Genomic DNA, 12,045 nt, shown 5'->3' on the forward strand with positions numbered 1-12,045 from the left:
GAGAAAGAACTGTAAGAACAGTAAGAACTGAATGCTTAAAAACACAAGAGAGGCTGATCAACTGAAACAAGTGCATAACGATCAGTAACCAAGGAAACTAACTAGTGGTGGGATAATGAATAACGGAAACAGGTACAGGAACTGGAACTGAACCAAAACAGAACATACACGCAAAGTTGAATAAAGGTAGTGAATCACACAAAATATCTTTTCATTCATACTGTAAAAGTTTCTTTTCTCATAAATAAGCGTATGATTTCAATCAAATGAGCACTTTCAGTACTCTTTACCTCAACATTTGATTGCAAAAAACACACTGAAATCCAAGACATGACCTGAACAATTTTTAAACACACAAATTCAGTGTAATATCTGAGATAGGACCTGACTAACTAGTGCACTGAATAATTCCAGGTGGCAAAATCACTTGTGGCCGTCTCCCTCTGGAACTAATCAATCAGGTACATTCTCACCCTCTAAGCCAGCACACAGGCTGATATGAGTAATTTATGGGACAGAATTAAACCAATACCGATAATGATATTTTCTATGCTGCTTAGCAGCTGGTTTGTCGCTCCTATGTGTGCTCAAAGGTGTGAAAACCATTCTTTTGGGGTTTTGAGTCATGCATGGGAATTATAATCTCAGTCTTATTATGGACATTGCAGGATATGAGCATATTAAAGGCAAGGGTAAAGCCTTTATTTGAAAGGAAAAAGCTGACTAGCAGATGAAGACATCTCAATATTCTAGTCCAATTATCTAGGGCCATTACAGCTTTGTGACAGATAAGCATTGCATTAATACATTTATTGCTGATGGAAGCATGACATGACCTTGAAATATTACATTATCACAGATATATGCTGCAAATTAAGACTTTTAAATCCCTCCCTGAAATATCTGCTTTGTTTTGTTTTCTGGTGGATCTAATGTATCAAAGTTAACTAAGCTGTAGTACTGACAGCACATGTCTAGCCATTAGATGTTATAAACATCTGAAGTCCAGTACTCTCATGGAGCGTATATTACTTACACATGTAGTGTGTGCAAATGAAAAAAAAATGAAAACTGGGGTCACCACAAAGGCACAGTGAAGCTAAGTCTTACAGGCAGCCAGGGTATAGCCTAATGTAGCTGTATATGTTCTGCAGTGGATACCAGAATCTTTGCAATTTTCCCCTTTTCCTTGTGGGAAAAGGAAAAAAAAAAATTCCTATTAGGGGCTGGGTTATATATTTCTTTGGTTTGTCTGGTTGGGAGGTGTACTTAAACCAGTAATGACAATGATAAATTATTTTTTATATATGCAAAATATATAATGAGTATTAAGTCTGTCATGATTTTGCAAATATATTATGCACGTTTTGCGAGAAAGTGCATATTTTTAATGATGAAGAGGTAATCAATGTGTGTTAGGTGCTCTTAATTCAATAAAAATGGCATGACTTTTGTAATAAAATTTCAGTTTATTTAAAATGTTTTATTTCTGGCTATTGTAAATGACAAATTACAATTTAACACATTTCCATATTTTTATTACTCTGAAGCAGTTAATGTTCTCATTTAATGTTAAATTACCATTTTAAATACATCAGTTATTCAAAATGGGGCTTGGGATTTGATTTCATGATGTATATGAGACAGAACAAATAATATAGCCTAAACCATTTAAATATCATAGTATGTACTAAATAGTTACAGTATGTGTGCATTATGATGTGTGTTTTGTACAATTTCTTTTATGGAGCTTTGACACAAACTCTTTTTATAGGCTACTAGTCTAATTCGTAAATTTTGATCACAAATGTAACAGGAAACAATTATTTTTTTTAACACATGTTAATCTAAGTCTTATCTAATAAGCATAATAAAACCACAAACACCAAGTCTTTGCTTATAGGACAATATATCCAATAAACGTGTTTAATTTTGCTCATATAATTGTTACTAAAATTCGATTCGGGGTTTGTTAGTGTATCTTTAACTGTATAGCCCAAACTCTTCTTGTAATGGTTCAGGTTAAACGAATGTCTTTCTCACTCAGTGAAGGAGTTGATAAATGTTGAATAGTGGGATGGCGCTTCAGTGGAGGTAACGGGAGTCAAACTGCACGTGAAGAGTGCGTTTGACATTGGGAGTTTGAAAGTGGAGGGCGTCACAGTGAGGCTTCAGCCTCTCGTCAGGGAAACATCACAGTTTATCAAGCCGAAAGTGACTTCAGTCTCTTCCCGTGATATTTAGCTATAGATCAGTACTGGAGATACCGTGAGGAATAATACAAAGTCTCAACATGGGCGCGCACACGCTGCCGGATCTTGTCGATGGTTTTCAATGAAGAATGTTTTATTTTTCGTATCTTCGGTGTAATTGGACATCCACCATGAATTATGTTTCTGAGAACAGTCGAGTGTAAGGTGCTTGAACTTTCAGGAATACAAATTGCTTGACGGATTCATTTGACATGGACTCAGTGGATGAATAAATCACATATTCTGTCGATACCAGTAGGTTATATTTTGTCCTGTCACTCAGTTTATTTATTGTCATTTTTTTTTGCTGAAAGTCCGATGGACCGAGCATCTTCACACATTAATATACACGCAATAAGGAATTAATGAAGAACTTATTGTTTCGGATAATAATCAGACGGGGTTTGGAAATCTCACAATGAGGCTGAAATCTTCGAGGTTAGGTTACCTGTAAGTACACATAGACATTCATTGCTAAGCTGTTATTTTTATATTTTAAAACACAATAATAATCCACAATTAACCCTTTTTGTATTTCAGATTCCTTCAATTCATGACTCTGTGTTTTTACACTCAGGTAAGTGTTCTGCATTATGTAAGTTTTTGCAAACAAGCATCTCAAACTAATAGGTATACACTGTTGGGAAAGTGTAATATTGTAACATTGGTTTAACCAATTAGAAATGAGCTACATGAGCCACATTCCCTAGTAGACTGTATAAGTTATAAGTGTCTTTGTAAAATAATTTTAGGTGTTGGTGGATGTTAAAAGATAGAACTGGTTTCCGAATCAGCATGCTGTTTTGCTTAATTTGATATATAACATCCACATAAACTTGCATGTAAAAAAAAAGAAGAAAGAAAATAGAAATATCACAGGGATGATTGTAACACAACAGCGTTTTCTGTTGGATCCACAAAGACTGAACAAAATAGGACAGTGTACAGGTGTGACAACTGTTAGAATAGCAAACACACTTCAGTTTTTAGAGTTTATTTCAGTATTTATTTCCAATTGTATGTGCTGTTTTCATTTATATGTTTCTTTTGTGGTTAATATGTTCAAATAAAAGGTTTAAAACAAAACAAGTTGGGGTAATCATGGGCAAAAATACATATTTTGAACAAGAATGTTTGCACAATAAATTCATGCACAAAATGTAAACCTTTAAAACATTTTCAATTAATGTCACAGCACTTATTATTATTGCAACAGCAACACTTTTTGTGTCTGTCATTAATTTTCAGAGCTTAGAAATAATTCATAGATTTATACATTTCTTTCATTTGTAGGTAAATGGGAATAATATAACAAAGTTTGAGTCACATAATGCAAAACAAAACACTGAGTCACAGACATTGAAACAATGTTACAACACTACTCCATCTCCCTTACAAATATTTTCCAGTAAATCATCATTACGACACACTGAAGACGATAAATATTTCAGGCACATTAATCCTGTGATGTTATATGTGTATAGTAAATGTGTTATAACTGTGCAAACAACTCATTATTAATAGAGTCATTGGCAAATTGTCAAACATCTTGAAAAGGCGTAAACCCCTAACTTTAAAGGTAATGGCTCTAACATGTGGGCAAGGCGCATGGCTGACTTACAAAAGAAAATCATTATGGGAAAGGGCCCGAGAGACAGGGGTGAAAGATCAGTGTTGGTAGAAACGAACCCTCATTGGCATGTCATCTAGAGTGAGGACAGCGCACTTGCCCTGAGAATGCCAACCATCTTGTGTTCTCCACTTCATTACAGCAGGCACATATGGAATCCTTCAAAATCATTATTTGAATCTGAGAAGCAATTTCACATTTATTGTCCTTAAGAGTGCAGTCCACAATGTTTATATCATTGTTCTGATATTCACATTGAATAATCATAATACAGTTCTTCTGTTTATACACCATGAATCTTCATGTTGTTCTGTCACATTTTTATAGATGACGATGCAGTCCATCTCTGTACCTAATTTTAAGCACCATGTAACGGAGCAGAGTCGTCTATCGGACAGGATGAGTCGGAGATTAACAAGGACTTATCAGCTCTATAGCCGGACCAGCGGTAAACATGTACAAGTCCTGGGCAATAAGAGAGTCAATGCCAATGGCGAGGATGGAGATATTCATGGCAAGTCACAATATTTGCACTTTTATGCATTATTTTACTTTGTCAGCTTTAAACAATAGGACAGAACAGTCAAATATAAAATGTAAAGAATATCCTGTAAATGTCATTGCCAAAAAGTAACCTGCATAGTTTGAAATGGATTCTATATTGTTGAGTTTGGGAATCTCAAGAGAAACCCGTTTCGTTTCTGGAAAACACATCAGTACTCATCTTACCTCTGCAGTCTTAACATTTCCTGAATAGTTCTCCATATAATAAAAGTTATAGAAATTACATGTCATTTTCTAACCTATTCTAACATCATTATTTTTCATCTTTCATGTCTTCCAAAACAAATGTTTATTGCAAATGTTCCTGTATTATGTGTGAAGCATGATCTAAAGTTTCAATCACTTGTCGAGAGTTATTTGCTCCAAAATTACAAGTGTATTTTTTTCTCTGCTAAATGGGCAGTTGACGTATAATTCACAGTATGCCCTGATACTGCAAAAAGGCAATAAAAAAGTCAATCTTGTTTTTACTTGAACTCGATGTAATTTTAAAGCTATATAGTAAGGCACCTGTTTTAAGTGAACTGCGGCACTTCTTCTCCAAACAAAACAGTGGTTAGAATCCCATCCGCTGGGAATGAATTCCTGTCACCAAAGTATTTCTGTGCGTCTAGCCATCTTTCCACTCGTGCAGTCCATCCACTTTGCCCACTTTTTTGGAGGGTCATTTTACGAGGAATTTTCATAGCTTTACAACTCAACGTATGAGTCAGTTTATGAAGAGAGGTGAGGTCAGCGTCACCGGTTTATACCCTTCTTTGTTACTCTTACTTTTACTCTTTGTAGTTTTGGCCTAACACGCATGCATTCACACATATAGACTCAATATTAGCATTTCTTCACACTATATTCCAACTCAACAATGCAAATCATAAACTCTCCAATACACAATCAGAAGCATCACTCATTGTATATATCACCTGAAAGGAAGTGTAAAAGTAACAAACTTTGTAACATTTCCAGCTAAACTTATTGTGGAAACCGACACGTTTGGAAGCCGGGTTCGAATCAGAGGAGCAAAAACAGGATACTACATTTGCATGAACAAGAGAGGCAAGCTTATTGGACGGGTGAGTTTAAATAATTAAGTGTGTTTATGTGTAATTATTTTGTAATGATATATCTACAAGCTACCTTCCCTTAACTCTAACAGTAGAGCATGGCGCTATTAATGCCAAGGTCATGAGTTCGATTCCCAAGAAAAGCAAGACCTAATAAAATATGTCACTTTGGATAAAAGGGGTCTGCCAAATGCAATGAAATCATACTTCTATGATTTTAATAAAATATAGACAACTAAATTGGCTCGAACGACACTAATCGTATCACAGGTAAACCCATCATGCCCTGTGAACAAAACTGAACCTCATAAATCTCTCAGGCTTGAATAGCAGATTTCTGAGTTTGTCATTTCAGTCCTCCGCTGTCTGTCTCTTTTTGTTGCCAGAGGAAGGGCCGTGGCAGGGACTGCATATTCACCGAGATTGTTCTGGAAAATAACTACACAGCTTTGCAGAACGCTAAGTACAAAGGCTGGTACATGGCCTTTACACGCAAGGGCCGACCCAGGAAAGCCACGCAGACCCGGCAGCACCAGCGAGAGGCCCATTTCATGAAACGTCTTCCTCGAGGACACCTGTTAACAGAAAAGAAGCCTTTTGATTTAATCCCATATCCCCTCAACAAGAGGACTAAGCATCATCAACGCACAAGCGTGAATTGAGAAAGGGCAGTATCATATCTTATACCGGAGCTCTATTTTAATTTGAGTTTATCTAATGTATGTGCATCCATAGTTCTGGACATCATGGCGAACTGTTGCTGTGTAAAAAAAAGAAAAAAAGAAAAAAGAAAAAAAGGAGCCTGTACAGATGAACGACTGTACTACGAACAGTTTGTTCTGGGACAATGACTGAACTGTTGAGTGAACAGAGGACACCGTAAGCCTTGTAATAATGAGCAATGCATTTCTGGGAATGAAACAAGACAGCAGAACACATGATACAAAAACACTCTCAGAAAAATTTGCAAAAATTGTACCTTTATGGGTACAACAGCTTGTCACTGGGGCAGTACCCTTAAAGGGACAACTTTGTACCTTATTTACCCCTAAAAGGGTACATATTAGTACTCTAAGATAAGCTTACATGTTAAAGGGTTAGTTCACCCAAAAATGAAATTCTGTCATTAATTACTCGCCCCCATGTCGTTCTACACCCGTAAGAACTTCGTTCATATTCAGAACACAAATTAAGATATTTTTGACAAAATCTGATGGCTCAGTGAGGCCTGCATTGCCAGCAAGATAATTAACACTTTCAGATGTCCAGAAAGGTAATAAAGACGTATTTAAAACAGTTCATGTGACTACAGTGGTTCAACCTTAATGTTATGAAGTGACGAGAATACTTTTTGTACAGCAAAAAAACGACGACTTTATTCAGAAACATCTAGTGATGGGCGATTTCAAAACACTGTTTCATGAAGTTTCGGAGCTTTACGAATCTTTTGTTTCGAATCAGTGGTTCAGAGCGCGTATCAAACTGCCAAAGTCACGCCCCCCAGTGGTGAACCATTGAAATTTCGAAACACTTATGATGTAAGGAAACCTTGTTTACTGAAATCACGTGACTCTGTCAGTTTGATACACGCTCTGAACCACTGATTTGAAACAAAAAATTCGTAAAGCTTCGAACCTTCATTAAGCAGTGTTTTGAACTGTTTTAAGAATGTCTTTAATGACTTTCTGGACATCTGATTATCTTGCTGGCAATGGAGGCCTTACTGAGCCATCAGATTTTATCAAAAATATCTTAATTTGCGGGTGTGGAACGACATGAGGGCGAGTAATTAATGACAGCATTTTCATTTTTGGGTGAACCCTTTAAGGGCAAGCTGCTGAACCCCTAAAGGTAAAATTTTTGCCCTTTTTTTTCTCACAGTGAACATGGCAGCTACCTACTGATAATCCCAAACGTATGCAGATACACACAGGTTTCATGACGTGTAGTGATATTATCAAAAAAACGTCTTTATTGTTTGTACATGACTATATATTTTTATTGGAAGATTGTAAGATACTTAAAAAAATGGAAATATTTATTTTAGAGCGTGTATTAAATTCATGTAAAAGTATTGATTTAACAAGGTTATAGGGTGTGTGTGATTCATTGACTCCCTAAACGTCTTTTGTGGGAACTGTAAATTCGGACCGTGATTGATTCGACTCCTTTGAGATGCGCTTCTACGCTGAATTTGCTTTGAAGGAGTCAGCGATCATTAGCTGACAGGTTGAATTCTTGCTCTCTCATAGATCACACTGTATGTGTGTGGGCGCATCAAGAACACGAACACGACAAGTGTGGGTTAAAGTTGAAGGCCTCCAGGAACACAAGTCGGCCAAATTGGGAGCCAGTTTCTTTCAGAGTCAGGCTTATTCAGTTGACAACAACAGCAGCCTGAGAGAAACCTCAAGGGCATGCTCGGGTCTATTCAGGAGGTATACCTCCAGGACCGTATAGCTGTTGTTATGTTTTTGGCCCAGCAGTCGAACTCCCAGAAAAAGAGGCCTGAGCCTCAGATAACTGTGAAGCAATATCTGTGACAGGCCGGTCTCGATTGAATGTGCTCAGCAAGTGAGACTGGGCCTTTGAATAGCTTGGGCCTTTTGCTTTAGAAGAGATGAGGTCAACCCACCATTGCTGTCCCAAACAAAGGTTACCACCGTGTAGTTGCATTTCTGCGACCCGCGCACCGTAACCCTCTGATCAAATGCTCCCTTTGTAGGCGCCGTAGAAAAGAAACATGTTATACAATGGTGGACCTGAATAATAACACAAGGAGGGGTCAGCTATCAAAAAAGGAAGCCCAGTCACACAGAGGGGGTGAGGGCGGGCGAGAGAGAGAAACCAAGAGCGACTCGGGGGGAGAGAAAATGTTCGGGGGTGTTATGGGTTGAGATGTGGGCGAGAGGGGCTGAAAGAGGGCAAATGGCTGGGAAGAGGCAAAGAGGGGCACAGACGAATGAAAAGGGCCAAAAAAGAGTGTCTCTCTGTTGAGGCAGTTGAGCATGACCATTGAGGCCTCAGGATGGGGAGGGAGAAAGGGAAGAAGAGACAGTGAACAAAAATCACAGCGCTGAGCTCTTCGCCCTGTCGCCTTTTTCCCAGGACTTCTGATTTGTCAGTTGGCCCTTGGACTGCTTCCATGTGCAGAGCCATGTTTTGGTAGAAAAGCATTTTATTGACCTACTAAAACTATTTAAATTGGTGCTTTGTTCTGTTCGCGTCGAAAGACCGCCTGGCTAACACTATGCCTGCATCATTAAAACAATTAGACTTCATTTTGGTATTTTAAAGGGGAAATGTTATTGTGTCTACTTATTGACCACAAATTTCCTAAGTTAGAATTATCGTGCAATATCAATGTTTTAAAAAATATAAACCAGACCATTGCTACAAATTTGATGCAGGTATTATACATATAAAACAATCAATGTTTGTATTTAGATAATCCAAATTGATCTTTTATGCCTGATAAATTGTTGTCTTGGCGTCAGGCATCATGCTGCAGTCTGTTCACTAAAGACTGGGGTACATTCCACGACTTTGAAAAGATTATAAAACAATAAGCATCATACACTTTCCATCTTGTAAATACAACCCGAATTGTTGGGACGTTTTTTAAATTTGAATAAAATGAAAACTAAAAGACTTTCAAATCACATGAGCCAATATTTTATTCACAATGGAACATAGATTTTACACTTTTATCCACTAAATGAGCTCATTTCAAATTTGATGCCTGCTACAGCTCTCAAAAAAGTTGGCACGGGGCAACAAATGGCTGAAAAAGCAAGAAATTTTGAAAAGATTCAGCTGGGAGAACATCTAGCAACTAATTAAGTTAATTGATATCAGGTCTTTAACATGATTAGCTAACAAAGGGATGTCTTAGAGAGGCAGAGTCTCTCAGAAGTAAAGATGGACAGAGCTGTGAAAGAGTGTGTAAAAATATTGTGGAATACTTTAAAAGCAATGTTCCTCAATGTCAAATTGCAAACTCTTTTCAAATTTCATCATCTACAGTGGATAATATCATCAAAAGATTCAGAGAAACTGGAGAAATCTCTGTGCGTAAGGGACAAGGCAAAAGACCTTTATTGGATGCCCGTGGTCTTCGGGCCTCAGACAACACTGCATCACTTATTGGAATGATTGTGTCAATGACATTGACACTAAATAATGGGCCCAGGAATACTTCCAGAAACCACTGTCGGTAAACACAATCCGCCATGCCATCTGCAGATGCCAATTAAAGCTCTATCATGCAAAAGCCATATGTGAACATGGTCCAGACGCGCTGTTGTGTCCTGTGGGCCAAGGCTCATTTAAAATGGACTGTGGAAAAGTGTTCTATGGTCAGACGAGTCCAAATTTGACATTCTTGGTGGAAATCACGGATGCCGTGTCCTCCAGGCTAAAGAGGCGGGAGACCTTCCAGCGTGTCATCAGCATTCAGTTCAAAAGCCAGCATCTCTGATGGTATCGGTGTGCATATGTGAATACGGTATGGGCAGCTTGCATGTTTTGGAAGACACTATGAATTCTGAAAGGTATATAAAGGTTTTAGAGCAACATATGCTCCCCTCCAGATGATTTCTACTTCAGGGAAAGCCTTTCAGCAGGACAATGCAAAACCACATACTGCAGCTATTACAACAGCATGGCTTCGTCGTAGAAGAGTCCGGGTGCTGAATTGGCCTGTCTGCAGTCCAGTTCTTTTACCTACATAAAAAAAAAAAAAAGTTAAAGACAACCACAAACTCTTCAGCAGCTGGAAACCTATATCAGGCAAGAATGGGACCAAATTCCAACACCAAAACTCAAGAAACTCATAACCTCGATTCCCAGACGTCTTCAAACTGTTTTGAAAAGAAGAGGAGATGCTACACTATGGTAAACATGCCCCCGTCCCAACTATTTTGAGACCTGTAGCAGGAATCAGATTTGAAATGAGCTCATTTTGTGCATAAAATTGTAAAATTTCTCAGTTTAAACATTTGTTATGTTATCTATGTTCTATTGAGAATAAAATATTGGCTCATGTGATTTGAAAGTCTTTTAGTTTTCATTTTATTCAAATTTAAAAAACGTCCCAACATTTCCGGAATTCGTGTTGTAAAATAACTAGCTTCTGCCTTCTGTATTCAACTTACGAAAAAAGTGTAACGCCTCAGGCAGTTCAAAACGCTTATGCTACTTCCTATGCCTTCTGTATTCAACTTATGAAAAAAGCTTAACTGACGCAACGTCAGTTACGCTTTTCTCGTAAGTTGAAACAGAAGGCGGTCTGGTGGAAGCTAAATATTTTACTACATAACTTACACAAATGCATCACTTCGTTTTTTCCATTTCTTTGTCATACTGATTTAGCCTATAAGTCTAGGTTTAGCATGTATCTGTGCATCATTTTGCCATACATACTGATCAAGGTCAGTGTTTTTATTAAAGAATATTGTATAAGCATTCACTGTAAAGTAACACGTGAAGATTCAAGGTTTTTAAAGCAGTAAACTGTGACCTGCTTGATTTATTCAACGTCTCATTACACACCTTGTGCAGCCTAATTTCTGGCATCACTCTTCTGGCTCTGGTGATGGTAGCAACTGTGGGGACATGCCATTGATATGAGTTGTCAAAATGATTAAAAACATACTGACCATTCACCAGAATCTGCAGCTTTTGCATTGTGCTAACCTCTCACGGTAACAGCCTCATATTGACCACAGAGAGACGGAAACCATTGTGCATCATTACACTCGTGTGTTGACAAGCAGTGCTGTGAGCCAAACATCTGCACACATCATTGAAACCTTCTAGGAGCAGAGCAAGAGTCCTGGCGCTGTCTTCACCCCTTCTCGCACTGCCCAAAGATGGTACGCTCCAGTTCACAGCAATATGAGATTCCAGATTCAACCAATACCTAATGTCCGGGGGACATTGTTGGCCTGAGGTCTGTGAAAAATTATTTAGAAATGTATTACATGGAAAGAATCAGATGTCTATGGGTTAACTGCTACCGAGAGAGATTCTTATAGTTCCTCCAGTCCTGTTTTCTTAGAGGTACCGGCTTTTCTAACAGACTGGTGACCAGTGGACTGGACTTTTGAAAGTTGTTGACTGTTATCTGTAAGTCAAAGTGGATAGAATGGGTCCTACAGGAGCGATCTGTTGCTAATGCCGTTAGCATTTTGGAGTGATTTATTGATTACTGATACTTTAGCAATGCAGCTTTTTTTTTTTCTTTAAAATTGGGTGGTGGTCAACATTTGCATGCTTTGACTGGATATTCTTGTAAAGAAAGGCATACTTATAGAAGCTTGACTGAGATGTAAAGCAATCAATTAGCATTTTTGAATTTCTGGTTCCATTGTCCAATATTTGTTTTGAAATGGTTTTTAGTTAAATGCCTGAAATAAGCTCAAGGTATTTTACAGAATGAGAATGTCCTGGAGAGTGATTTCGTGCCTCTCTGTGATTTTCACATTTTATTCTATGATGTGAAATACATCAGTAAAGTTTTTTAAGCTTTTACATG

General features: G+C 37.8%; 1 protein-coding gene across 1 annotated transcript; it reads left to right on the forward strand.

The window, feature by feature from the left end:
• Window positions 1-2,046: 2,046 nt before the first annotated feature.
• fgf8b (fibroblast growth factor 8b) lies at window positions 2,047-6,685 on the forward strand. Its single transcript, XM_048197146.1, has 5 exons — window positions 2,047-2,702; window positions 2,793-2,829; window positions 4,210-4,396; window positions 5,410-5,516; window positions 5,894-6,685. The coding sequence occupies exons 1-5, from the start codon at window positions 2,671-2,673 to the stop codon at window positions 6,167-6,169; spliced, it is 639 nt and encodes a 212-aa protein (XP_048053103.1). The 5' UTR covers window positions 2,047-2,670; the 3' UTR covers window positions 6,170-6,685.
• The last annotated feature ends 5,360 nt before the right edge of the window (window positions 6,686-12,045 follow it).

This window comes from Megalobrama amblycephala, linkage group LG7, assembly GCF_018812025.1.
Source record: "Megalobrama amblycephala isolate DHTTF-2021 linkage group LG7, ASM1881202v1, whole genome shotgun sequence".
NCBI lineage: Eukaryota > Metazoa > Chordata > Actinopteri > Cypriniformes > Xenocyprididae > Megalobrama > Megalobrama amblycephala.

Excerpts from the sequence above, each read along its gene's own strand:
- fgf8b (XM_048197146.1), top strand. The coding sequence starts at position 2,671 with ATGAGGCTGAAATCTTCGAGGTTAGGTTACCT. Across the intron at positions 2,703-2,792 it reads TCTTCGAGGTTAGGTTACCT|ATTCCTTCAATTCATGACTC; the intron begins GTAAGTACACAT and ends TTTGTATTTCAG. Across the intron at positions 5,517-5,893 it reads GAGGCAAGCTTATTGGACGG|AGGAAGGGCCGTGGCAGGGA; the intron begins GTGAGTTTAAAT and ends TTTTGTTGCCAG.